Source organism: Castor canadensis, chromosome 1 (genome assembly GCF_047511655.1).
Source record: "Castor canadensis chromosome 1, mCasCan1.hap1v2, whole genome shotgun sequence".
Classification (NCBI taxonomy): domain Eukaryota; kingdom Metazoa; phylum Chordata; class Mammalia; order Rodentia; family Castoridae; genus Castor; species Castor canadensis.
The window spans coordinates 16250565-16277946 of NC_133386.1; the positions used below are offsets into that span (position 1 = coordinate 16250565).

Genomic DNA, 27382 nt, shown 5'->3' on the forward strand with positions numbered 1-27382 from the left:
TGTTTAAGGTAGCTATATAGGGAGTCTCCTTGTGACATTTCCATGTATATATGGATTATAACCCAATTTGGTTCATCTTCTCTGTTTAATGGATTTATTCTATTACCTATAACAACTAAACATAAACTCTATGGGGATAAAATGCAAATCCTTGAAGATCCTGGAGTGGAGTCACGACCAGGCAGATTCTGGAGCCAACTGCCCTTGGACGAGAAGAATGGCATGAGATGAGTACCCTACTTCTCTGGCTGAATCTTTTTTTCTTGTCTCAAACTTATAATCCTCCTATCTCAGCTTCCACAGTGCTGGGTTTACAGGTGTGTACCACATTTGGCTTCTGGCTGAATCTTTTTTTTTTTTTCCTCAAAGCATTTTTATTTCTGGGCACAGGTGGCTCACTCCTGTAATCCTAGCTAGTCAGGAGGCAGAGATCAGAAGATTGTGGTTTGAAGCCAGCCTGGGCAAAATAGCTTGAGAGACCCTATCTTGAAAAAACCCATGGCAAAAAAAAAAAAAAAAAAAAGGGCTGGAGGAGTGATTAAAGGTGTAGATGCTGAGTTCAACGCCCAGAACCACAAAAAATAAATAAAGCATTTTTATTAGCATATATTAATTGTACAGGGGGGATTCACCATGACATTTCTGAATATGCTTATGTTGTACTTTGGTTAAGTTCACCCCCACCAGCTCTCTCCTACCCCCCATACTTAAACAATTGCAAAAGCTTTCATGTTCTATTTCATATATATATAAAGCACATCAACCATATTCACCCTCCCTTATCTCCTTCATTCACCCTCCCCCTTGCAGAAGTCCCCACCTCCTCACAGGACCTATTTTATAGTCCTGTACTTCAATTTTTAATTTTCTATCTGAATCTTGATGATTACATGTGCAGAGAAAAACCAAACATCCTTTCTAGAATAAAATAACTGAACTGACATTTGAGATGCTGCTCAAGAGAAAAAGGGCCAAACCAAGTTAATTTCTTGCTTAACAACAACACCAACAACACCAGAGGCATGTCACAGAATATATAATGTTGTATACGTACAACATTAACATTTCCAGTGCCTGGGATACAACTCAAAAGTACCTGAGATACAAAGAAACAAAAAATAAAATTATTCTCAAAAGAAACAACCAGTGGAGACTGGCCCCCGCCTCTGAAATCAGCAGGTAAGGGTGTTACAACAGCTTGTAACAGTAATGTAAAGAAAAATATTCTTATGACAAATGTAAGAACAGGAAGTTGCAGCAAGAAAATACAGACCATAAGAAATAACCAAGCCGGGCACTGGTAGCTCACGCCTGTAATCCTAGCTATTCAGGAGGCAGAGATCAGGAGAATCATCGTATGAAGCCAGTACAGCAAATAGTTCGAGAGACCCTATCTCAAAAAAACCCAACACAAAACAGGGTTGGCAGAGTGACTCAAGTGTGCTAAGTAGAGCACCTGTCTAGCAAGCATGAGGCCCTGAGAAATAACCAAGGTTTGAGTCCCAGAATCATGAGAAAAAAGAAAAATTCAGAAGTAACACAAGATCTAATGGGTTTGACAGAAGAACAGATGACAGCGAAAAGTAAATGTGAAGGTAATTAGAAATTACCCATTTTGAAAGATGAGAAACGGAGAAAATGAAAAAGACTCTCTAGCATATGTGAGACAAACCACCTAAAGATTTAGAGCTGGGAGAGGGCAGTTACTTAAGTGGTAGAGCATCAAAGCACAAGGCCCTGAGTACAAATCCCAGTACTGCCAAAGAAAAAAAGATGTGGGGCTGAGGGGTGTAGCTCAGTGGTAGTGTGCTTGCCTGGCATGCTCCTGGTCCCTGGTTTGACGGTCTCCAGCACCACACACACACACACACAAACACAAAAACTAAAGATTTAATATAATTGTTATATCTCTCCTCACAGTAGCCTAAGGGGGCAGAAAAAAATTTACCAAGTTTATCAAATTTGGTGAGCATCTTGGAAAAACCAGGGCACAGGAAAAAGAAGTTGACCACACCTAGACCCTTATGGCAGCCATTCAAATGAACCTCTCAGATCTTCTACAGTGAGAAGCATAATTAAGTGATGGCCCCAGCTGTGTGCTCTAAGCCCACAACCACAATGGCTTTACTGACTCCCAGTCAATGACTGGCCCAGCAGGGATAGTAAGGCAGACATTCCGGTAAGACTTCCCTGATTGGGAGATTTGACTGAAGAACCACTCCCTGACTGTCAAAATGTTAGAACAGCACTGCAGTCTAACGCTTTTGCTACCCCATGTTCCCTCCTTCTCTCCTTCACTGGGCTCAGTCCTGAATTAGGATGTGATGTCTCTCCCACCCTCCTCCTACAACCTCAACCATTTACCCCATAGGTGTCTGCCCCCATAAATCCCTTCCAATCTAATTATTTTAGTGTCTACGTCCTGGAGATTTAAACTACCACAACATACAGGCAAGCTGCTGGGAACTAAAATTAGAGAAAATCTTAAAAGAGAACAGAGAAAAGTGGCACACTATGTTACATATTGAATGTTCCTGGGCGCACCATTAAAATAGAGCAACAAACAGAGAAGCCTAAAGACAGTGGATGATATTGCGTGACATAGTATAAAAATTCAGCAACTCTTACTCATGGCTAGAATTCTCTATCTAGTCTTATGTATACTCTGTATCCCAAGAGATGGCTCAAACTTTTGAACTATGTGGAGGAAAAGTGCAGGACACATCCACTAGGTGAACAAAATAAAATTGCCCTGGAAAGTCCTTTTAGAATTCTCTGATGAAATATAAAAAGCATCTCCAATTGTTAAAAACCATGTATCTTTTCTACAAATAGCTAACTAATGCCAGACACTGCTCCAGTCAAATGGACAAAGTACCTGACTTAATTAAGTTTGTCTCTTGCGGCAAGAGAGACAATAAACAAATATATAATGTTGGGGGGGTCTTTATGGCCATTCCCCACCCCGGTGTAATTCCAGATATCCCACTTCTTACAAAAGTCTCCCAATCTAGTCTTTCTCCTCTAAACCCTTCTATTCTTAGCTGCCAAATTAATCCTATTTATAACTTATACCTTTATTTGAAACTTCTCAGTTTTTGCTTTTAGTTACTATTTCTTTTCAGATAGTGTTGTACTTTTTGCCTGGGTTGGCCAGTACCAAAATCCTCCTACCTATGGCTCCTGGGTAGCTGGAATTACAGACATGTAACACTTGTTTTTTTTGTGATGGGGTCTCATTAACTTTTTGTCAGGGCTGGCCTTGAACCTTGATCCCCTCTATCTCAACGGATCTTTTTTCCTCCCCTAGTGAATAAAGTTTAAACTATTTGACCGGTACCTACCCCACAACTTCATGTGTTTTACAATCCTGCCAAATTAGTCTGACCATTCACTAGGAAAATACAATCTCAGATTTTCTCAGTCCCAGTTTGGATACAATCTTTTTTTTTTTTTTAAGACAGTCTCTCTGTATATGACATGACACAAGCTGGCCTAGAATTTGTTATGGTGCACAGACTGACCTTGAACTTAGGATCCTCCTGGCTCAGCCTTGGGATATGATCATTTTAGAAGGGTGGTAGTTCTGAAAGCCACACAGCCTAAGAAGAAATGACTTGTATAGTAGTACTGAGGGTAGTACACAATATTTTGTTTCTCCAGAGCACAGTGTAGAGTGGCACCTCCCATCCCTTTGAAGTGGGTTTGACCACATTACTTGCTCTGGTCAAGAATTAACATGTATCACATCCAGGCAGAAGCTGTACAATTTATCAATCCTTTTCTTTTCACTGCCTAGGGTCCCAGTGCTTACATCCACTCAGGTATAAACATACGGAGTAGCTAAAAGACCTGGGGGTGTAGATCAGTGGTAGACCCAGGCCCACCACTGCCAAAATAAGAGAACAGAGTAGATAAGAATCAAATTGTCTGAAGTTTAGGAGTTGCTACAGTATAACCTACTCTTTCTTGACTAGTATAACTAGTAAAGAAATGGAAGCACTGAATGTAAGCCTCTCTTTGCAGGTTTGTCTACTTTAAAAAATCTTCATTGAAGCTGGGCACAAGTGGCTCATGTCTGTAATCTTAGCTTTGGGAGGCCAAGACTGGTAGGATGGCAGTTCGAGGCCAGTCCATGCAAATAGTTTCTAAGACTCCCATCTCCAGCTGTGCACTGGTGGCTCACGCCTGTAATTCTAGCTACTCAGGACACAGAGATCAGGAGGATCCTTGTTCAAAGCCAGCCCCAGGCAAATCATTCACGCAACCCTATCTTGAAAATACCCAACACAAATCAGGGCTGGTGTAGTGGCTCAAGTGGTAGAGCGCCTAGCAAGTGTGAAGCCCTGAGTTCAAATCCCAATCACACAAAATACTTGAGTTATAATTTATATAAAATGTACCCATTTTACGTGCATTGCTTTTTTTTTTTTTTTTTTTTTTTGGTGGTACTGGGGTTTGCCTAACTAGGCAAGCACTCTACTATGAGATACATCCCCAGCCCTTTTTGCTTTAGTTATTTTTCAGCTAGGATCTCACATTTTTGCCCAAGCAGCCTGGACTTTGAGCCTCCTATTTATGCTTCCATCTTAGCTGGGATGACATGTGTGGGCCACCACACGCAGCTTTACTGGTTGACGTGGGGTCTTGATAATGTTTTTGTTCCAGTTGGCCTTAAACTGGGACACTCCTGATCTCTGACTCCTGAGTAGTTGGATTACAGGTGTAAGCCACTGCAGCTGGCCTGCTTGCCGATATATACCAATCTGCAAAAACACCTCCCCCACTTAACATTTCCTCCAGCTTCTTGTCAATCTCCCCCACCACAGGCCACCACTGATCAGGTATTACAATAGATTCATTTCACCTACCCTAGACTTTCTTATAAATGGAATCATGCCACATGTATTCATTTTGTGCCCTTTTATAAGTTTTTAACTATAAACTGTCTTTAAAAGTTAGGATGCCTTTGCGTTCATATAAAAAAATGAATTCATCTAATTAGGTAATTAATCTGTACCTCCCTGAATTAAAAAATTTTTTTTATTCCAAAAACATACACTGCTTATAGCTTTCTGTGCTTCATTACAACAGAGTTCAGTAAAACTATTATTTTCTAATTTAGGGGAGCATTTTACGAGACTTTAAGCCTCATGAAACATTCTATTTTTCTTTTACTATGCATTGTTTTTATTGACACTGTGTAATAGTTGCTCAACGGATATTTGTTGAGTAAATGGGTGTATTTGCCCCGAACTGCTTTTATATACGTCTATGTTAAGTGACTGGGATACTTTAACGTTAGGAATTTAATCACTATACAGTCCCAAAGGGAAATGCGTCTTAGTGCCTCTATTCCACCGCGGGAGGCGGGTGGGGGTGGATGGAAGACCATGACCAGAGGAAACATGGCCAAAATGGCACTTTCCAGCAGGTATCTGAAAATCGTAAAACAGCATAAGTTTACATCTATGGTTATGTTAAAACGATGTCCAAAAAAAAAAAGGAAATAAAATTCCACCATCAGAGCTTCGTTTATCGCCTGCCTACCTTACTCGTGTTGTACCGTGACACGTCCCAGCTGACAAATTCTGAGCATTAGGTTCTAAAAGAGGATTTGTCATAAACGGATGAGTTGACCCTTGACATTCACCTGTAAACTACACACTGACTTCCGAACCTCCGAGGATACTGAGGTAAGCTAGAAAGAGCTCGCGTGCTTTATCACGCCCACTCCCCGACGCGTCCGCCGCCAGGCGCGGGCGCGTACTGCGCAGGCGCACCCAGCCTAGCCACGGCCCCGGATCCCGCGGGGCGCGCGCACGCCGCCCGGCGTCCTCGCTCCCGGGGGCGTCGCCCCGCGTGCGCCTGAGTTGCGGAGGCTGGCCCCGGCACCGGAAGTCACCCTGTTGGATTTGACTTCAAATTCTCCGGGAGTTGGAGCGGCGCCGGGGGGATTTGGTCGGTTGAACCCAGCCGTGGTGGGCCCGGAGCGGCCGGTGGAGGCTCGGCGGGCCCTTCTTGCCGCCCGGAGCCGGCTCGGCCCTTGTCCTCCGCCCAGCGGCGAGCGGCTTCCCGAGGCGCCTCGGCCGCAGTCGGTGAGTGCTCTGGGGACCCTGGCCGGGGCTCGCATCGCCGACTCCGGTGGCTCGGGTGCCGGTAAGTGAGGAATGCCATCCAGGCGGGACTTGTCCGGGCTCCCATCTCTAGGGAGGATGTCCCCTACTTCGAAACCCTTTGACGTCGGCGTTCGGCTTCCGTTCTAGCAGTTTGCTGGTGTGGTACTGAGGACGTTTCTTAGCTAATTGTAGAGCCTGGCGTCGCCTGGGCGGCGGATGGCCCGTGTCGAGTTGTTTGGTCCGTGTGGAAAAGTGTCCCTCGCCGCATTTGTTTCCCGTGGTACACGGTGACAGAGCGGGAGATGAACTTGGGGACAGGTGCCTCAAGCCCTTACTTCATAAACACGTCTCTACTTTCCGCTGCGAAGTGCCCTTTACTAGTCGCCAACTCCCACAGCCCCCTTTGCTCTCGAAAGCACTCGCTTGTGCCTTACGTTGAAGTCAGCCCTTTAGTTACTGCGGAACACGCTCCTGGTGTTTTAGAACGTGTGCAAAAGATCTTTGCCGCCTCGGCACAAGGGCAGTCACCCGGCAGGTGTCAAGACACAGCCGTGCTTTCTTTTTCTGAAGGAGGCGTTTCTGATGTCAGTGGATTCCTAGAGCATTAGGAGAGCTCTGCCGTGTGCTAACACTGGCAGCTTGTGGCCCGTGTCATGCTTAAAAAAAAAAAAGTGCTGGTCAACTTTCAGCATTCCTAGACTACGGAAGGCTATGTAAAGCTCCTTCGTGGCATCTGTTATTCAACAAGTCTTTACGTCTTAAATTTAGTATTAGACAGTCGTCAAGGAATTCTGTGTCCTATTTTGAATCTGGTGCCACAGTTCTGACAAATATTGAGGGTTAGAATCTTGTAGAATTTCCTGTATTAACATTGTTGAATTTCTGTGTACAGTGGGTTTTGTTTTGGGAGTGGGGTTAGCTACCTGACTGGAAAAGATAGTGTATCAAGTCAGTATGGTGTTCAGTGCAGATAACATGCTAGATAGATATTGCTTTTGTTGTTTATGGATAAGGGGTTAGGTGTAGCTTTTAAATTACATTTTAATTGTCCTCACTAATCTGTTTTGTTCAAGATAAACTGAATTATTTACCAAAGACGTGTAGAGTGGACTTTTTTTTTTTTTTTTCTGAGCATGTTTCTTTTTTAGTGCTTTTAAAAATAATGATAAGCCAGGCGCCGTTAGCTCACACCTGTAACCCTAGCTACTCAGGAGGCAGAGATCAGGAAGGTTGTGGTTCTATGCCAGCCCAGGCAAATAGTTCTGAAGATACTCTCTGAAAAAAAACTCATCACACACACACAGAGAGAGAGAGAGAGAGAGAGAACTTTCTTTGTGCTTGAGTGTTTATCATATGATTATAAAGGTAAGGAAAATGTATGCCATGCTTTAATTGATCTTAAGGGGTCATTTATTGTGCTTATTCATATTCATCATAGCAGGCACCCTAGGTGCTTGAGCAACACCTCCAGTCTATTTTGTGCTGGTTATTTTGGTTATGGGGTCTCGCCAACTATTTGCCCTGGCTGACCTGGAACCTCCTTTCTTCCCAGTCTCAGCCCCCCAAGTAACTAGGATTACAAATATGAACCACCAGCACTCAGTTCAGAGTCAAACCGAACTCTGGGATACTTCCCAGAGACGAACATTCTGAAAATTGCTTGCCAGAGTATTGCTACCTTAAAATGTGGTTTACTGAAATGCTCTCGGGAAGATGCATGATTTTTTTTTTTCTTTTGTAGTATTGGGGTTTGAACTCAGGACGTCACACTTGATAGTTGAGCCATGCCTCCAGCCCTTTTCTACTTTGTTATTTTTTGAATAGGGTTTCTTGGGTTGGGTTGTTTTGCACAGAGTCAGACTGTTATCCTCCTACTTATGCCTCCCACATGGCTGGGATTATATGTATGACCCAGCATGCCTGACTTGTTTGTTGAAGTGGGGTCTCAATAACTTTTTGCCTAATCCTGGCCTCTACAAGCTCTGACTCCCAAGTAAGTGGGATTAACAGGCTGGAGCCTCTTTGCCCTGCTCATGATTGGGTTTTATGATCTGTTTTTTTTTTTAGGAAATAATTTTTGGTGGTATTGGGGTTTGAACACTGTGAACCATTCCACCAGCCCTTTTTGTAATTTTTTTTTTTTTCTTTGAGGTAGGGTCTCATGAACTATTTACCTGTTCTGGCTTCAAACTGAGATCCTTCTGCTCTCTGCCTCTGAGTAGCTAGAATTACAGGTGTGAGCTACTGGTGCCTAGCTCAGATAAATATTTTTAAAACATTTTTAGGCTTCCAGCATTGATGCCGATTTTTTTTTTTTTAGTCTGTGCTTTAATAGCCTATGCTTGTTTCCTCTTATTTAGCAATGAAAAAATAAATCTAGAGTAAATAAAGTGTTCACAGACCTCAAGAATGTCAAGATCTAATTCTTTTTTCCTTTTTTTTTTTTTTTGGTGGAACTGGGCCTTGAACTCAGGACTTTGCACTTGCAAAGCAGGCACTCTATTGCTTGAGCCACATCTCCAGTCCATTTTGCTGTGATTGTTTTGGAGATGGGACCTTGAAACTTGATCCTGTTCATCTCTGCCTCCCAAGTAGCTAGGATTGCAGTTGTGAACCACCTGGAGCTCCCAGCTGGAGCTCTAATTCTGTCTTTTCTTTTTCCTTTAGTGTAATTCCTTGTAACAGTCTACTTCTGTCTTCATTTTATCTTCAAAGAAATTCCTTGTAACTCACTTGATGCTCCTTAAATATTTCTTGTATGAATGATCTATAAGCATTGTGGTTTAAAAAAAAAAAAGCAGTATCAGTAAGCATCCTTAAAAAATTAAATGGATGGGGGTGTTCTATTTTAGGTGTGAAATATGGTGGAAATAGAATTTGTTGTTTAGGGAGAGCTTAGGAATCTTAGTACTCAGGTATTTGATCTTTTTCAGATTTTTTTTTTTTTTTTTGGTGGTACTGGGGTTTGAACTCAAGACCTCATGCTTGCTAGGCAGGTGTTGTACACAACACTTGAGCCATGCCCATCTCCACATCTTAAAAACATACCAATTCAGTCTGAAAAGAGACAATTTAACAATGGATTCCTATAGTAGCAAGCACATTTTATATCATACTAAAGACACATTCAACTGTGCAATGCAGTGCTGGTGTTCAGAGCCTAGGTGATAGATGCAGATGCCAATCGACTCTTCATTCTGGTGGTTCCTCAAAAACCAGAATAACTTTTTAAGACTCACAGTACTCACAAACATGTAGAAAAATGTATCCATTTTATTCTTCTTAAAGGAATGCTACAAAATGCCTACTTGTTCTTTTACTGAGGATTGATGACTTTGCCAAATTCCTAATATATTTCAATCCAATTGTCATTTTCATTTTTTTTTTTTTTGGCAGTGCTGCGGTTTGAACTCAGGGCCTCGTGCTTGCTAGGCAGGTGCTCTACTACTTGAGTCACTCTGCCAGCGCAGTTGGGTATTTTTGAGGTAGCGTCTCACTTTTATTTTGCCTTGGCTGGCCTTGAACCTCAATCTTCCCATCTCTGCCTCCTGAGTAGCTGGGATTACAGTATGAGCCACCGGTGCCCAGTGATTCCAAATCTTTTGATCACTTCTTTTTCTGAATCCTAAAGAAGGAAAAAAAAATTTTTGTCTCTTTGTGGAGACACTGCACTCCATTAAATATTAAGCTTTGTATAAACTATGTAAAATTGAGATTTTAGCATTTTATTTAAAAAATTTGAATTAAAATTTCACATTGTATCCTGTTTGGTTTAAATAAATGAACTTCATCAATAGCTAAATCATAAATACTTAAGTCTTGTAAACTAAAAGGTGCTTGTGTTACAATAATGTGAAGTAAAAACTTGCTGAGATAAAGCTACATAGAAATCTCTAATAACCTGTATAACCAAGATTTTTGAATTTTGAGGGAATATCATTTTTATAAGTTATCTATTAATGTTGAGTCAATAGGTACTGTTTCCAGTTCATAGTGATTAAAATTTTGTCTGCTTTTAAAAATAGATTCATTTCTTTAAATATTGCTAGATATTATTCGAGGTGGTTTCTGTCCTCTAGTATAATTTCAGCAATGACAAGGAAAATTGGAAAATTTCATGAACTTGCAGTGCTAACATTCACTTGAGAAGGTGTTTAGGCTTAGAAAGGAATGAGAAAGAATTTTTATCTAACATTTAGTGAACTAAGAGTACTTTGATATTACATCTGTAAGCACATTGTTTCTTTGATAGCCAGGGATTTTTCAGGTCATTTGTTATGTGGCCTCGGATTGATTTTTATATTTCTTTTTGTTAGAAAATGTCAGTTCTTTGTCTTGTTAGGAATTGTATCTGACTGAAAGGGAAGTTCAAAACACAGAACCTTTGAAAAAGACCTAGAGTAACTTCTATGAGTTTTAGGCCATTGAACCATGGCCCTAAAAAGAAAGAAAGAAACATGTGTGTAAGTAACAATGTAGGTTTTTTTTGTTTTGTTTTTGTTTTTGTTTTTTTTAAGTAGAGGAAAGATCTGCAGGAAGTCTACTAAGGAAAAAAGGGAGAGAGAGAAAAGATAGGAGAGGCTTACTATCCAAGCCCATCCTCCAGCATCTGGTCCTATTTATACTCTTTCAGTATTGTTGTCCAAACCAGGTGTCACTCTAGGGCAAGGATGACTTCAGGCAGAAGTAATCAAGTTGGAATCAAGCAGTAATCTCAGCTTGGGAGGGATGAGTTGAGGACCAAGGGATATGAGAGTGTCGAGGGTAAGAAATCTTTGTAGTAAAGATGAAATCCTAGCAGTATCCACTCATTTGAGGCTTATTAAGATCTGTATGCCAAGCACGATTCTGACTGCTGGGGATATGCCAGTTAACAAGAGAGACATGGTCTCTGGCCATGGAACTTTAGTTAAGATTCCAGGGAGTCACTATTTAGGTCATGGGATTTTTTTTTTTACCCCTTTGGACCTCAGCTGTCCATTTTTTAATTACTCATAGACCTTAGTTCATAGTTACATTGCTTCACAACAAATTACTGCATAGCTTAGTGGCTTAAAACGGCAGACATTTATCATCTGACAGTTTCTTTGAGTCATGAATCTGGGCCTGGCTTACTGGGTGTCTCTGATTCAGAGTCTTTTACAAAGTATGATTAAGATGTCAGCCATGGCTGTGGTGATTTCAGGGTTCAATTGAAAGAGGGTTCCAGCTCATTCGCTGGTCGGTGGCAGGATTCAGATCCCTATGGGCTATTGGTGTAAGGACCTCAGTTCCTCACTGATTGTTGCCTGGAGCCTTTGTCAGCTCTTTGCCATGTGAACCTTTGCACAGCGCAGACTATATGCTACCTGGATTCCCTTTGGGTGGACCAGCAAGAGACAGTGAGCAAAATGGAAGTCATGATGTAATCTCATAAGTGAAATTTCACTCTTTTTGCCTATTTGTTACAAGCATACATTCAAGGGGAGATAATTACATAAAGATACAGATACAAAGAGGCACAGGTACAGAGAGCCACCTTAGCGATCCACTGTGATTATCTATGGATATAAGTTTTTTCTTTTGTTGTATTTATTTTTTGTTTTCCCCTACTCTTCATCCAATTTCTGTACTAATAGTTTCTTCCTCACTCCCCAGAGGCTACTAATAAGTTTAACATACATTCTTGGATATATATGTATCCTTAAAAGACAAGTGTTTATATTGCATATGTATATTTTAGTTTAAATAAAATGGTACTGGTATTTAGACACTGTTCTAGTTGATGAGTTTTTCAGCTGGCCCTGTGTTCTGATGATTGTCTGTGTTGCTGTTTGTTGAAGTTGTCATAGGTCCATCTGCCATGTGGTATTCATAGGATGTACCACCTTATTCCCCAGCCAGGCAGAGAAAGACTGACCGCAGCACCTTGATCTCTCAAACCGTTCTGTCACTGTCACCCAAAGACAAGTTCCTTTATGGATCTGTGTCATACTTTATCTGGAATATTTACAAATGAATGAGACTGCTGATTATAGAGTTTATGCCTACATAAAATCCCGAAGTATTGCCAGATTATTCACCAAAATGGCTATGGCAGTTTATGCCCACAAATTGTCTGTGAGGGTTCCCTTTTTCCCAAACCCTTCCAATATTTAGTATTATTGAACTTCCTAATTTTAAAAAATCTGGCAGTTGTAAAAGTAGCTGTTACTAGTGTCTGTACTTGTTTTGTTTTGTTTTGTTTTGTTTTGTTTTGGCAGCATTGGGGTTTGAACTCAGGGCTTCACACTTGCCAGGCAGGCACTCTACCACATGAGCTACTCTACCAGCCCAGTGTTTGTATTTGTTAACCATTTGGGTTTTCCCTTCTGTGAACTGCAGTTTATGCTCTTTACCTACTTTTTGTGTGAAGTACTTTGTCCAATAATGTAAGAAATTACAATGAAATTTTTTTTTTTTAATTTTAAAACTGTAAATCATCTTTGCAATCCTGGGATAACGTCCTCCCCACTGGAGTTTGAATTCAGGACCTTGTGCTTGCTAGGCAGGGACTCTACCAGTTGAGCTATATATCCTCAGTCCTGGATAAACCCTTCTTGATCATGGTGTGTATGTATGTGTGTGGATTGTAGGTTAGCTAATATTTCATTTAAGATTTCTGTGTTCATAAGTGAAATGGACCTTCTATTATCCTTTATCAGTTCCAATGCTGAGTTCATCCAAGCCTCAAAAAAAAGAATTGGTGAGGGGGTTGTGGATGTAACTCAGTGGTAGAGCATTTAGTGTGTGTAAGGCTCTGGGTTCCATCTCTAGCAGCCAAAAGGAAAAAAAAAAAAAAGAACTGATAACCTTTCCCTTGTTTTCTGGACCAACTTTTTTCTCTTCCTTTTTTTTTTTTGGCGGGAGGGGCTTTTGTAAAATTAGCATGTAATAGTTGACAGGGGGATACATTGTGATATTTACAATATATTTTAATTAAGTTCACTTTTCTCAGCCAGGTGTGAGTCTGGTGGCTCACACATACGATCCTAGCTACTCAGGAAGCAGAGATCAGGAGGATCGAGATTCGAAGCCACCCCTTTGCAAATAGTTCATGACACCGTTATCTCAAAAATACCAACAAAAAAAAAGGGCTCGTGGAGTGGCTCAAGTAGTTAAGCACCTGCCTAGCAAGTGTGAAGCCCTGAGTTCAAATGCCAGTACCATTAAAACACTCTCTCTTTTTAAATTTGTATATACTAGTAGTACAAAGGAGTTTCATTGTGATATTTCCATACATACATGTTGGATCAACTTTTCTGTGATTAGAATTCTGTTTAGAAGTTAGGTAAAAGCACAATTTAAAAATCCTCCTGCAACTTTTTAAAGAAGGAGGTCTTTCATTAAAATTTCACTTTTAGAGTCTGGTGCCAGTAGTTCATACCTATAATCCTAGTTACTTGGGGAGACTGAGATTGGGAGGATTTTAGTTTGAGGCCAGCCCAGAAAAACAGTTTATGAGACCCCCATCTCCAAAACAATCAGAGCAAAATGGACTGGTGGTGCAGCTCAAGCAGTAGAGCCACAAGCTTTACAAGACTCAAACCCTGAGTTCAAACCCCAGTCCCAACAACAACAACCAATCACTTTTTAGGCAATAAAAGGAAGAAAAGAAAAAAAATTCATTATTCTTTCATTTCAAATCTAGCTAGTTATTTACTCTTTTTTACTTATTTTCCCGCCTTGGTCATACTCTTACCAAAGATCTGGTTTCAGTTGTTCAAAGATCAGGTTTTGGCTTTATAAATCTTTTCCAGTTTGAAGGGTTTTGGTTTTTTTTTTTTTTGCTTGTTTTTTTCTTTCTCATGCTTTTTTAGCTTCCTAATTTGATGGCTTGCTCAGTTATATTCATTCTTTCTTACAGTGGTGGGATGTGGTAAGTCTCTGCTTTTATATTCAATTCCTCTCTTATCATTTTGGTATTGTGTACTTGCCCCAATCCTGCCAGGGATCCTCAACCGAGGAACTGTTCTTTCCTAAGGATTGTCTTTCTTAATCTAGCCTAACATGAGTGGAAGATGGCAGGAGACCACCATGTTGACTTCTTTTTTTTATCAGCTTCCCAATCTAGCCAGGCTTAGGTTTGCCCTGAACTACTCTGCTGTTGCCATGAAGTGCTGGGCTGGCACTGAAGGCTTTCTGTCCTATGATGGCCAGGGGGCTAGGGTGAGCAAAGATTGCCCAGGGCAGTGAAAGAAAAAAGAGTAGACTAGAAAGCTCACTTGGCTCTATTTCCTTCTGGGCTGCCATGTACCAGTATGATCACATACTGGGACCACCTATCATTTCATTGGTTTTTTTTACAATGTAATGTTGGGCTCTGGGGTTCATCAGTCTTTAGCTGCCTGTGACTCCTCCAGGCACTTGGTTTTCAGAAAGGGGGCTAGAAACTATCTTGGTTTCTTGCCTTACCTTGTACCTGGAAATTGAGCCCGATACTGAGATGAAAGATGCTTGGGTTTGATGCTTCTAACACAATATCTAATACACAATACATGACACGTATTAGTCAGTCCTAATGGTAAAGGATCAATAATTGTAACTTTAGCTGGTTAGAGAATAACAACTACCAAGGACTGAGAGCCTGAGATTATTACTGTGATATTGACATCTCTGCTGCTCCAATGAGGTTGTGACACCCTCTCCCACTAGTCTCTCTCTTTTAAGGAGCACAGTACCCACCCTCTTTCCCTGCCTCCCCAACCCCCCAGGGTTGGAACTCAGGACTTCCTGCTTGCTAGGCAGGCACTCTTACCACTTGAGCCACTCTGTTATCCACCCAACATTCCTTGACTATTAATGTTGCCTCCTATAATCCTCGAATTCTGGACTATTTCCATATGATTACCTTCTTTTTTCTATTTGGCAGAAAATCTTTGTAGTCGTAATGCATAGTGAGTCTAGTTTATATTCCTAGTTGACGTACCATCATCATCCTTGCCCTTACTCACGAGATAAACATCCTTCTTACAATTAAGCTAAAAAAAAAATTGCTTTGGCATTGTTTTTTTCACAGAAACTCACATTCAAGAATAATAGACAAAGGGATGCAGAGCGTAAGAATCTTCTTTCCTATCACGTACAAGCTCTGTTGTATCACTTCATCTTAACCATGATGAAGCAAGGAATGGTATCAGAAGGGGCAGTTTTAGAGACTGCTTCTGGCTATGTTAACCTAGGTGGAGGGGGCCTCTCTATAGAAGGTATCCCTGTTAATCTGTGAGGTATTCCTACTTTTAGATATCGTACTGAAATACAAAAGGAGTAAAAAATAATTTCATTTCCTTCATGCTTTTTCTCCTCAGTTTTGCTGTGACCTTTCAGTATTTCTTCACCTTTTTACTTCTCCAGGTTTAAAACCTCATGCATTTTAAATATTGCTTCCAAACAGGGAGTTCACAGGTAACCCTAGCAATTCTTTCTCCATAGTATTTTAGATTTGCTCTTTTTTATTCTCATACCCACAACCCTGAACCAAATCATTGCCCTCTGAAAAGCATGAAGATCCTTTCAACTTTGACCTTTATTATGTTATGAACAGTTAATATCAATGTCATCATTAACAAAGCTAGCATTTATCAAGAACATAATTGTAACACTTCGTTTTTATCCATAACCACATATCTATATGAATGGCCTACTAAAAACCAAAGATTAGACCAGGTTGTCAGGTATAGAAAGTTTCAGGAAAGAAAAATTTAGCATTTATGAAGACCTTCCTTTTGTCAAGTAGTATGGTCTCACTATGAAGCCCAGGCTAGCCTTGACATCATGATCCTTCTGCTGTAGCCTCCCAGATGCTTAGATTACAAGCCTATACCTTTACACCTGGTGCTAACTACTTTAAGTAATCATTTAGAAATAGCTAATATCCCAGAATTATAGTTCTAGCCAAGATTTTTCTAACTTCAAAATACATATGACTTTTGTTAATTCATACTCCCTCCAAAAAAACATATCTAGCGTTCACCATTGAGCCTGCCCATATTAATAAGACTTGTGTTAAAATGCTGAGACTGGTGGGCAGAGTTCCTGAGTTCTTTAGGTTTCTCTCTCTAGTCTAGACCTCAAGGCTCTATTTGCTGCCCCTGAGGGAGAAGTGGGGGCCTGTGCAGCAGTGGGAACCTGTATAATCCATAGGATGCAAAGCTCCTTGCAGCCAGCAGAAGCTCCCAATACACAAAGAAGGGAAACTTCTTAAAAAAAACAAAACACTAGAGAAAAGTTTAGATCAAAAAGGATTAACCTAGAAGGTAACACACACGCACAGGAAATTAATGTGAGTCAACTCCCTATATAGCTATCCTTATCTCAACCAGCAAAAACACTTGTTCCTTCCTATTATTGCTTATACTCTCTCTTCAACAAAATTAGAGGTAAGGGCAAAATAGTTTCTGCTGGGTATCGAGGAGGTGGGGGGGAGAGGGAGAGGATGGAGTGGGGGCAGGGGGGAGAAATGACCGAAGCATTGTATGCACATATGAATAATAAAACAATAAAAAAAATTTGATTAGCTTTAAAAAAAAAACAAAACAAAAACAGCCCCAAATCAGACAGCTGACCCTTGACTGGTCCCTCCCTGAGCCCACATGCAAGACCTACCTGTGTACTAGAAGACTTCAGCTAGTTTTCTTTTCTCTGAGTGGTGCTGTTGATTGAACAGGGTTCCCTGAGCACATGGGTGAATGTTTGGCTAAAGAGCTATACCCCATAGACCAGTGTTGCAAAAATGCACATCAACCCTGCTACTATCTAGTCCTGCTGAACATTGAGAATACTTCAACTGAGAGACTACGGGTGATTAAAACTTCCAACCAACAACTTGGCCTCAGGTGCACAAATCCCAATGTAGAAACATAAGAAGAATGAAAATTTTAAAAGTCACATGACTCCTCCAAAAGTTAACAATTCTGCCATAACAGACTCTGATGATAGTGAAGTGGATGAAGTTCCAGATAGTGAACTTAAAAGAATGTTATAAAAATGATCAGTGAAATTAAAGAGAACACAAAAAATGCCTGATTGAATTCCAGAAGAACACAAATAGAACAGCTGAATGGAACTGAGTGCCCGTGGCTCATGCCTATAATCCTAGCTACTGGGGAGGCCGAGATCGGGAGGATCTTGTTTGAGGTCACTCCAGGCAAATTGTTCTTGAGACCTAATCTCCAAAATAACCAGAGAAAAATGGATTGGAGGCTTTGTAAGTGTGAAGCCCTGAATTCAAACCCCAGTCCCAACAACAAAAAAAGAGCTGAATTAAATAAGGAAACTATGCAGGATATGAAAGAGCAATTCAGTAATGATACAAAAATCCTAAAAAAAATCAAATTGAAATTCTGGAAATGAAAAGCTTAATAAGTGAAATTAAAAAAAAACTCCATTGAAAGCCTTGCATATATACTGGATCAAGTAGAAAATTGATCCAGATTAAAGAATTAGTCTGGTAGAGATAAGACATATAAAGTCACTATAGACAAATGCCTGGAGATGAAGGTCTCAGTAAAATGCCAGCAGACTTTAGATGAGGAAATATTTATTTTGAACTGAGGAATTCTGGGGGTGAGATACCAGCGAGAACTGCTGTCTGATCTAAGTTTTGACACATGTGAGAATGAAGGTACTTCTGTAGCAAATGGAAATAGCAGATGTATAGAAGTGGAAGTGCCATGTGTGGAATTGTGACGTTCTTGAGGGAATCCCTGAAGGTATACTTTCAAAGTATGTGGTTCTTTATTTCTAAGAGACATGTAATGTGAAAATGTTTCTTTTTTCTTTTTTTTTTAGTTTATAGTTGAGCATGAGTCTTCTTATGATTAGTGAGAATGTAAAATTGGCTCGTGAATATGCATTGCTGGGAAACTACGACTCTGCCATGGTATATTATCAGGGAGTTCTTGACCAAATGAACAAGTACATGTACTCAGTCAAAGATACATACCTCCAGCAGAAGTGGCAACAGGTGAGAACATGACTGCTGTGCGTTTTAATGGCTTAAGTTCTAAGAGGAGAAGATGATCAATTATGTCGGTTTGTATACAGGGGTATTTGAAACCTTATTAGTAACAATCTTCTTTCCTTTCAGCAGTGTTACAAGCTCTACTTGTTCTAATTATTGCAATCTAATAATTTTTGTGTGGGTGGGACTGGGATTTGAACTCGGCTTTGTGCTTTCAAAGCATGCACTCTACTGTTTGAGCATCCCTCCAGTCCATTTTGTTCTGGTTTTTTTTTGGAGATGGGGGGGTTTCTCAAACTACTTGCCCAGGCTGGCCTTGAACCAAGATCCTCCTGTTCTCAGCCTCCCAAGTAGATAGGATTATAGACATGAACCACTGGCACCTGGCTGCAACCTAATAATTTTCTAGAGTAATGTTTTTTGATGTTTAGAAAAATATTTTTATCTAGATTAGTTTACTTAAAATTACAGTTGGCCTTATTTGACCATTGTCAAAACTGCAAATGACATCTGAATCTCACACGTACCATATTCCCTATAGATTGTACCAATGCAGGTTATATTTGGATCCCATTTGAGGAACTTTAGTCACTGAGGACAAGCAGAAACTTTATAGCAATGTTCAACTGTCACAAGAGGAAAGAAATGTCATCGAAGTTAGTTGTCTTTTTGAGCTGATCTTGTAGGTGGAATTTTATTCCCTGCTTTTTAAATATTATACTATATTTGTCTTTGTTATCTTTGAGGTTAAGATCCTTTTGAACTTATCCTCTTTACCTAAATCTGTCTGTCCATATCCTTTACCAGAAAGGAAAAAAACATTTTATTTCATAAGAATCTTAAGTTAGCTGGGCACTGGTGGCTCAGGCCTGTAATTTTAGCTACTTAGGAGGCAAAGATCAGGAGGATAGCAGTTCAAAACCAATCCAAGAGACTCTATGTTGAGAATAACCAACATAAAAAAGGGCTGGTAGAGCAGCTCTGTGTGAGGCCCTGCGTTCAAACCCCAGTACTGCCAAAAAAAAGTCTTAAGTTTGTCACTGAAAGGCTTTTTACACCTTTTGTAGTTAGGCCAAAGACTTTTACTTAAAAAGCTAAAAGTCAGTGTAAGCATTTTCAGAAATGTCACAATGAATTCCCCCCTGTACCACTACTGTATGCTAATAAAATTCTTGGAGAAAAAGAAAACAAAGCTAAAATTTGTGGGCTAGGGTTGTGGTTCAAGTTGTACAGCACCTGCCTAGCAAGCTAAGGACTTGAGTTCTAACCCTAGTAATACCCAAAAGCTAAAGTTTGTGTAGAGCACTTTGAATTAAATCATTTAAGTTTTGGGTTTTTTTTTTTTTTTTGGGCGGCACTGGTGTTTGAACTCAGGGCTTCACACTTGCTATATAGGTCTGTTACTGCTTGAGTCACTCTGCCAGCTCTCATTTAAGTTTTAAAAGCAAGCAGTACCAGCTTAAATTTCATTTCAGTATTTACATATGTGTGTGTGTGTGTGTGTGTGTGTGTGTGTGTGTATGTGTATGTGTATATATATATATATATATATATGGTTTTTTTTAATTGTAAAGTATAGATAACCATTTTTAAGTGTATAGTTTGGTAATATTAAATATATAATATTGTAGCCATTACCACATACAGTGAATTTTGATCATAGTTTTAAATAAGTAAGCTGGTTGTGCTGTTGCACACCTGTAATCCAGTACTCAGGAAGCTGAGAAAGAAGAATCACAAGGTTTTGTTAAATTTTTTATTAGCATAAATTAATTGTACAAAGGGATTTAATTGTAATATTTATAGACATGCTTATAATGTATTTTGATCAAGGATCACAAATTTTGTCTGAAAAAAAAAAGATAGCATAAAAGCCACCAAAAGACAACTCGTAAGTTTTATTTTTAAAGTTACAAGTAACTTTTCATGTGTGTGTATGTGTTTGTGTTTGTTTCTTTGAGACAGGTCTTGCATTGCAGCTGAGACTACTCTCAAACTCTCAATTCTTCAGCTTCAGCCTCCCTACTGCTGAGATTACAGACATTTACTGTCATGTTAACCAAACTTTTTAATGTGTTATGCAGTTTGAATAAGGAATAGTAAGTCAGAGTTGGGCACTGGTAGCTACCCAGGAGGCAGAGATCAGGAGAATTGCAGTTGAAGCCAGCCTGGGAAGATAGCTCAGGAGATTATATCTCAAAAATACTCAATAGAAAACAGAGCCAGTGAAGTGGCTCAAGTGGTAGTGTACCTGCCTAATAAGTGTGAGGCCCTGAGTTAAAACCTTAGTACCCTGCCAAAAAAAAAAAGAAATACTAAGTAACAGTTTAGCCAGAATATTTAAGTCATTTCATTAGAAATAATTTTGCAGTTGAAAACAAAGAATTAGTGAACTATTACTAAAATTTTGACAGAATATGTGGGTGTGGTTTATTGGATATCTGATATTAAATTGGAGGTTTCTAACAACTGTAATAAATGGTCCTAGTTTAAACTTGGTAGTGATTTATTAAAGAAACTTAAAGAGCCATATTCTTCTCTGAAACCAGGTTTGGCAGGAAATAAACGTGGAAGCTAAACATGTTAAGGATATTATGAAAACACTAGAGAGCTTTAAACTAGACAGCACTCCCTTGAAAGCTGCACAGCATGAGCTTCCAGCTTCTGAAGGAGAAGTCTGGTCCTTGCCTGTACCTGTTGAACGAAGGTAAGTGGAGACCTTGTAAGAAACCAAATAGTCCAAGAAGGTCATATGTAGGAAGAGAACTGGATGGCTGAGAAATAGGAATGGGAAGGAAGTTTTTATTGAAATACTCTTTTAGGCTTGGGGCATGACTCAAGTGGAAGAGTGTCTCCCCTCCAAGTGCCAAGCCCTGAGTTCAAATCAATTCCACCAAAAAGAGAAAAAAATAGTTCCTTCTGGTCTTCTGTGTATCATTTATTTTCATAGTAGTAGTTGTAATATCATAATTCATTGTACTTGTTTTGAAGAAAAATCTTAATTGACAATTCCATGTTTACTATGTGCCAAGTACTGTGTTAATTGGTTTATATATATTAGTTAACTCTCAGAACAACCTTAAAAAGTAGATACTAATTTTTTTTAGACCCAATTTTAGTTAGTTTGAGATAGGTTCTTGGTTTTTCCTTGTTCTGTCAAGGGACTGTTTCCTCCTATTTATGCTTCCCATAGTAGCTGGAATGACAGATGTATGCCACCATGCCCAGCTGTTGGTTGAGATGGGGTATTGTGAACTTTTTGTCTGGGCTGGCCTTGAACCTGTATCCTCCAAATCTCTGCCTCCAGAGTAGCTGGAATTACAGGAGTGAGCCACCAGCACCTGGCTTGGTATTTGGTTCTTTATATGGTAAGCATTAATTGAAGATTTACAAACAGTGTTAAATCTTTTCCTTTTCTTTCTGGTTTTTTTTTTTTTTTTTTTACCTTTTGCCATGCCAGGCATGCTAGTAAAGCACTAAGCCATTGAGCTATCTCCCTAGCCCTTTCTGCTTCTTTTTAAGGGTTGCTTGCTACTCTTCTGAGTGGAATGTGACCTTTGTAGTTAACTGTGTTCTCGTTGTTTCCTTTTTTCATTATAAGGTTTCAGTGAATATTTGTGAGTAAAACTTTTTCTGCATTTATTTTAATTTCAGAAGTGTAACTGTTGACTAATGGAATTACTGTGTTTTTGATTTTTGTTTTTCTTGCCCAATAAAGACGTTTTTTTCCCCTATTACTTTCTCTTTTCTTTCCTCCTTCTGGAGAATCATCACTTGGCCCCTGTATTAGTCTGGTTGGGCTGCCATAACAAAATACCATGAACTAATTGGTTTAAAGAATGGCAGTTTATTTCTGGAAAGTTCAACATCAAGGTGCTAATGGATTCAGTACCTGGTGAGGGCTTTTCCTGAGAAACTAGCCACCTTCTCTGCATGCTCACATGACCACAAGCACCGGTGAGTGATGTCTCTGCTGTCTCTTATAAGGACACTGATCCTGTCAGGTCAGGGTTCCACTCTTGTGTCCTTGTTTAACCTCAGTTACTTCCTTACTCCAAGTAGTCATATTCAGATTTGGGACTTATGAATTGAGACCTGAGTACACAAACATTTAGTCTGTAACAACCCTAAAACTCCTATTTCAGTTATTGGTAAACTCTTTCCATTGAATAAATGTGACCAGTGAAAAGTCAGTTGATTGTGCATTTAGTGAAGTACTGGTCACCGTCTTATAAGCAGAGGCTGGGGGATTCTCTCTGGAGGGAAAGTAGGAAGCTAAGCTTGACTAGTATCCCTCCTTGTGACTTCCTGCATTCTTCAGTGTCTTTTTCTATCTAATTTTGCCCAGAATTACTATTAAGTTTGCTTTCACTTTGTTACATCTTTTTATTTCTTCCTGAAGTTTATTTTACTTACTTCCTTAAGTAGATACCTTTCAAAACTTTATTTTTCTATTTTCATTTGTAGTCCTGCTTAAGGGTCATTCTTTTTCATCTGTGATGGCGATTCTAACCTTATCAAACCTAAATTTATAGTCTGATTTAAAGAACAGGTTTAAGACATCCATTATTCTCTTCTAACACTGTATACAAAAAAAGTGAGTACAAGGAGATTCACTGAAGATGAGAAGAAGAGAAAAGCTATTCTAAGAATAGCTTAGAAATAGAAAGTGATACTACATATATATATCATTTAAAATGTCTTTTAAAAATCAGCTGGTATACCTCAAATATCTTCCCATCCTGCAGAATAAAACCCAGAATTTTTATGTGTTTTTCCAGGCCCTAATAAGAGATGGTTATCCCTATAAGAGATGGTTCCCCACTCCTAGATCTCAGTTCTCACTGCTGTCTGCCTCAGCCACTGCATTCCAGCCACTCCTAGATTTTGAAGAAGCCAAGCTCATGAGCGGTTCAGTCCTTTCATTTGCCTTTCCTTCAGCTCCAGTGTTTGATGGTTATTCTCTCATTGTTTTTCTCTCAGAAAGGTCATCTCTCCCTCCTTATGTCCTCATGTCTTTTTAACAGTCATAACCTATAGACATATCCCTGCCTTCTGTGTTTATCAGTATATCTTGTTCAGTGTTAAGACTAATCCTTCTAAAACTAAACCTTTTCAGTGGATTCTTGTTGGCATTGGGCTAAATCCACTAAAGGTTTTAGAAGTATGTCTTGAACAGGTCCAAATCTTCTTCCTACTTACTGAACCACCTTATCTGTTCAGTACCCTCTTTCTTTTTGGTCAAACTGGGGTTTGAACTCAGGATTTCATGCTTGCAAAGCAGGCACTCTACTGTTTATAGCATGCCTCCAGCCTCTTCTCTTTTTTAAATTTAATTTTTTTTTAAGTTTTAGCAAGGATTTATTTTAGTATAACACGATAAAGTATGGACAGTGGGGGAGGGAAAGACGTCTCCTGTTACCAATGCAGGAAATGGGAACAAAGACTCTTAATTTTATTTCTGAATTAGCATACATTAATAATATGAGGGGGTTGCATTATGGCAATTCCATATGTATGTACAGTGTACTTGAACAAGTTCATCCCCTCCCTTATATTCCTATCCTCTCTTTCTCTCTCCTTTTTCAAATAGTGTTTGGTGGGCTTCATTATGCTATATGGAGTGTACTTCCATCCTCTTCACCCTTCGGTATCTTTTCCTTTCTTCCACTGATCCCCCCTCCCCACCTAGACGACAGTCCCCCTTTTATGTTCATGTCCCATTATCATCATCATTATTTTGAGTCTAGGTTCCACAAATGAGCAAGAACATGCTGTATGAGTTTTTGAGCTTGACTTGTCTCACTCAACATGATATCCAGTGCTATTCATTTTTCTGCAAATGACATAATTCCCTTTTCTTTATGACTGAGTAATATTCCATGGCATGTATGTATATATAGGTGTGTGTACCATATTTTCTTTATCCATCAGTTTTGGGCACCTCAGCTGATTCCACACTTCGGCTGTTGTGAAGAGAGCTGCGATAAATATGAGTATACAGTTATCTCTCTTGTATATGGATTGATACGCCTTTGGATATATGCTCAAGAGTGGGGTCATCAGTATTCAGTACCGTTTTTAATGTTCCCATTACCTGTTAGACTCATATCTTTATAATTCTGTAGGGATTGTTTTTTGTTTTAAGACAGGACCTCACTATGCAGCCCTATCTGGCCTCAAACTCATGATTGTCCTGTTTCAAGCTTCCTGAGTGCTAGGATGACAGTCTTGTACACTGTGCTAGGCTGAGCTCATTTTTCTTTCTTCATTGATTTTCTTGTCTACAATTGCATCCTCTTGTCTAGTTCAACTGCTATGTTTCTAGGCCCACCCTATTTTCTGGCTTCATGAGGCCATTGCCATTGCTATATCACTAGTAGACTTGCCTAGTCTTATCTTCTTTATGTTGAAATACACTGTAGAATTTAAGAATAGAATCCCCTTCCTTTTGTTTTTTGTTTTTTGCTTTTTGTGTTTTTTTTTTTTTCCTTTTTAATGGTCCCAAACAAGTCTAGGAGCCTAATAAATATTTAGAGATCTGAATTCTTCCATAGAAATAAAGGTGGAATGAGGTGATTGATACAACCAGAAAGTACCTTCCATAAGTTCTTGTAACTGTCCATAGCAAGTGATTATATCAGTTTTTAAAATGGGAAATTGATTAAAATATGAAAATTATGACACATTCTAAATAAAGTTGCACTGAATTGCATATAGACCAAGGGATAAATGTAAATTCAGCACTGTGTTCTGGTTCTCTGATAATTTCTCTTTTTTCATTTTCCAGAAATCAGACTAATTTTCCCTTCATCTTTAATGTACAACAATGTCCTTTCCAAGTAGAGGTGACCATTAGTTTCCCTTCATTATTTCTAAAATATGTTTTTACTGCATTCCTTTCCTTAAATCATCACAACAGTTATGGTGGGACTGGGGTTTGAACTCAGAACTTCATGCTTACAAAGCAGGTGCTCTACTAATTGAGCCACACCTCCAGTCCATTTGTTCTGGCTATTTTGGAGATAAGGTCTTGTGAACTATTTGCCTGGCTGGCCTTGAACTACTATCCTCCTGACCTAAACCTCCCAAGTAGCTAGGGTTGCAGGGGTAAGTAATTGGTGTCTGGCTTGTGTTCAGTTTTTAGCTTGACTTCTTTAGTCACGCTCTGTGTGTATTCATCCATATTTGGATGAAGTTGATTATGATTTTTATGATCTTGTTTTTGTTTAGACCTTCACCAGGACCTAGAAAACGCCAGTCTCCTCAGTACAGTGACCCTAAACCACATGGTAACCGGCCAAGTACAGCTGTCAGAGCTCACCGTCCATCTGCACAAAATCTTCATAATGACAGAGGGAAAGCTGTTCGTTGTCGTGAGAAGAAAGAACAGAATAAAGGAAGAGAGGAAAAGGTAAATGTTACTGATTTCCGTAAGTGAAAAAGTTATTTCTTAACCTTAAAAATGAAGACAAAAACAGAAAAACAAAACATTGTACAAATTTTATGAAGGTCTAGTCATCAGTTCAGTTTGCCAAAGCCATCATAAAACCCTAGTTATACCATAGCTAGTATGTGATTTTTCCCATTCAACAAATATTTTTGGGTGTTATTTTTAACTTTGTATTTTGATATCATTTCAAATAGCAAAGAAGTCTCTGGAACAGTATAAAGAGCTTCCATATGTTTTATCTCATTTTACCAATTATTGGTCCGGGCATGACTCAAGTGTTAGAGTGCTTACATAAGCACAATAAAATTATCAAAAGTTGTGCGTTTTACATTTATACAGTACTGTTATCTAATCCCCAAGTCTTAATAAAACTTTTCCCATTATCCCAATAAAGTCATTTACAGCTTTCCTGGTGCGTCACTCCAGGTCAGATCCAATGTATCATTGCATTGAGTTGTTATGTCTTTAGTGGCTTCCTTTTTTTTTTTCTGTGTTGCTGGGGATCAAACCTAGAGTCTTTTGCATGCTAGGCAAGCATTCTACCATTGTTTAATCTTTTCTTCAGCCTTCATCTTTTTTGACTTGGTACTTTTGAAGAGAACAGACAGTTATTTTGTAGGATGTTCCTCATTTGGGCTTGTGTGATGATGTTTCCTTGTGGTTAGATTCAGGTTAAGCATTTTTGGCAAAAACACACTGGTGTGATGTTCTCTTCTCTCAGTGTATCATATAAACAGGCACAAATTGTGTTTTCTTTACTGGTGATAAATTTGATCCCTTGGTTAAGGTAGTGTGTGCCAGGTCTCTTCACTATAAGACTACTGTTTCATTTTCCTTCCTCTCTCCCTACTTCTCTCAGGAGGTCTTAGTGGATAATAGTATTTAGAAATCAAGACTTTAATGCCAGTGACATAAGTTTGAGGGCTTATATTGTCTAGTAGTAAGGAGCATATGGGAGTCTAGGAACTTAATTTCTGTCCCCTCTACTTCTAGCTCTTCTCTATTTCCTCCTTTTCCCCTATCCAAGGGGAACACAATTTTACAAGTGTGGCTTATTGTGCCAAAAAAGGAGCGCTCCACACCAGTGTGCAAGGCGGAAACTGAGTCTAACAAAATATATAAAGTCCTTTCCTCCCCAGCCACCCCTATCTTCTCCTTTCAAAAACATCAAATCAGCCCCTCTATTTCAAGTTCTGTCTTCTGATTTTTGACCTAGCTCTGTAATTTCTGCAAGAAAACCTCATCCAGTAACCAGAAAACGATCTCACCTTCTTTGTTGATAAAGACACAGATGTTAATTTAGTCCTTAATTTTGTGAGGTCTGCCTTACTTCCACTCCACCTCCATTTTAGGTTTCACTTGCCAGGATGGTTGGTTCCTTTGTGTTCTCTTACCAGATAGTTCTGCAGTCATACATCCCTGTACTTCAAGCAACAGTATTTCAGTTTTAGTTCCTGAAACAAGAAAGGAAATGGGAAAGTTGGCTAATGAACCTAGTTTTATGGAGTATTCTCAACACTGTAGCTGTTGTCCTAGCCTGTCATCTAAAGCTTGTATTATATACCCTGTAACCATCAATGGTCTGTAGAGTTCAATGTCCTCTACCTTTTGCCTTTTTTTTTTGATGATACTAGGGTTTGAACTCAGGGCCTCACACCTGTAGGCACCATTTGAGCCACTCTGCCCTTTTTTGTGTTGGATATTTTCAAGATATTGTCTCACAAACTATTTTCCCAGATTGGCTTCGAACTGTGATCTTCCTGATCTTTGCCTTTTTGCCTTTTAATAGTAGGGCTTTGTTTGTTTGGCAGTACGGGGGGTTTGAATTCA

At 39.4% G+C, this 27382-nt stretch overlaps 1 protein-coding gene across 4 annotated transcripts in view; it reads left to right on the plus strand.

Moving 5' to 3' along the window:
• Positions 1 to 5831: 5831 nt before the first annotated feature.
• The window catches only part of Katna1 (katanin catalytic subunit A1), a 37787-nt gene continuing 16236 nt past the window's right edge, over positions 5832 to 27382 (plus strand). For 2 of the 4 annotated variants that reach the window (XR_012447738.1, XM_020175991.2), the window contains exons 1-4: positions 5834 to 6098; positions 17928 to 18102; positions 20649 to 20806; positions 25333 to 25513. Coding sequence is in view for 3 of the 4 variants with exons in the window: in XM_020175991.2 (XP_020031580.1) it covers positions 17941 to 18102; positions 20649 to 20806; positions 25333 to 25513 (501 nt within the window). In the remaining variant the exon portion in view is untranslated. Of the gene's footprint in view, positions 6160 to 17927; positions 18103 to 20648; positions 20807 to 25332; positions 25514 to 27382 lie in introns of all 4 variants that reach the window. The other 2 variants (XM_074072390.1, XM_020175990.2) reach the window with 2 other exon arrangements.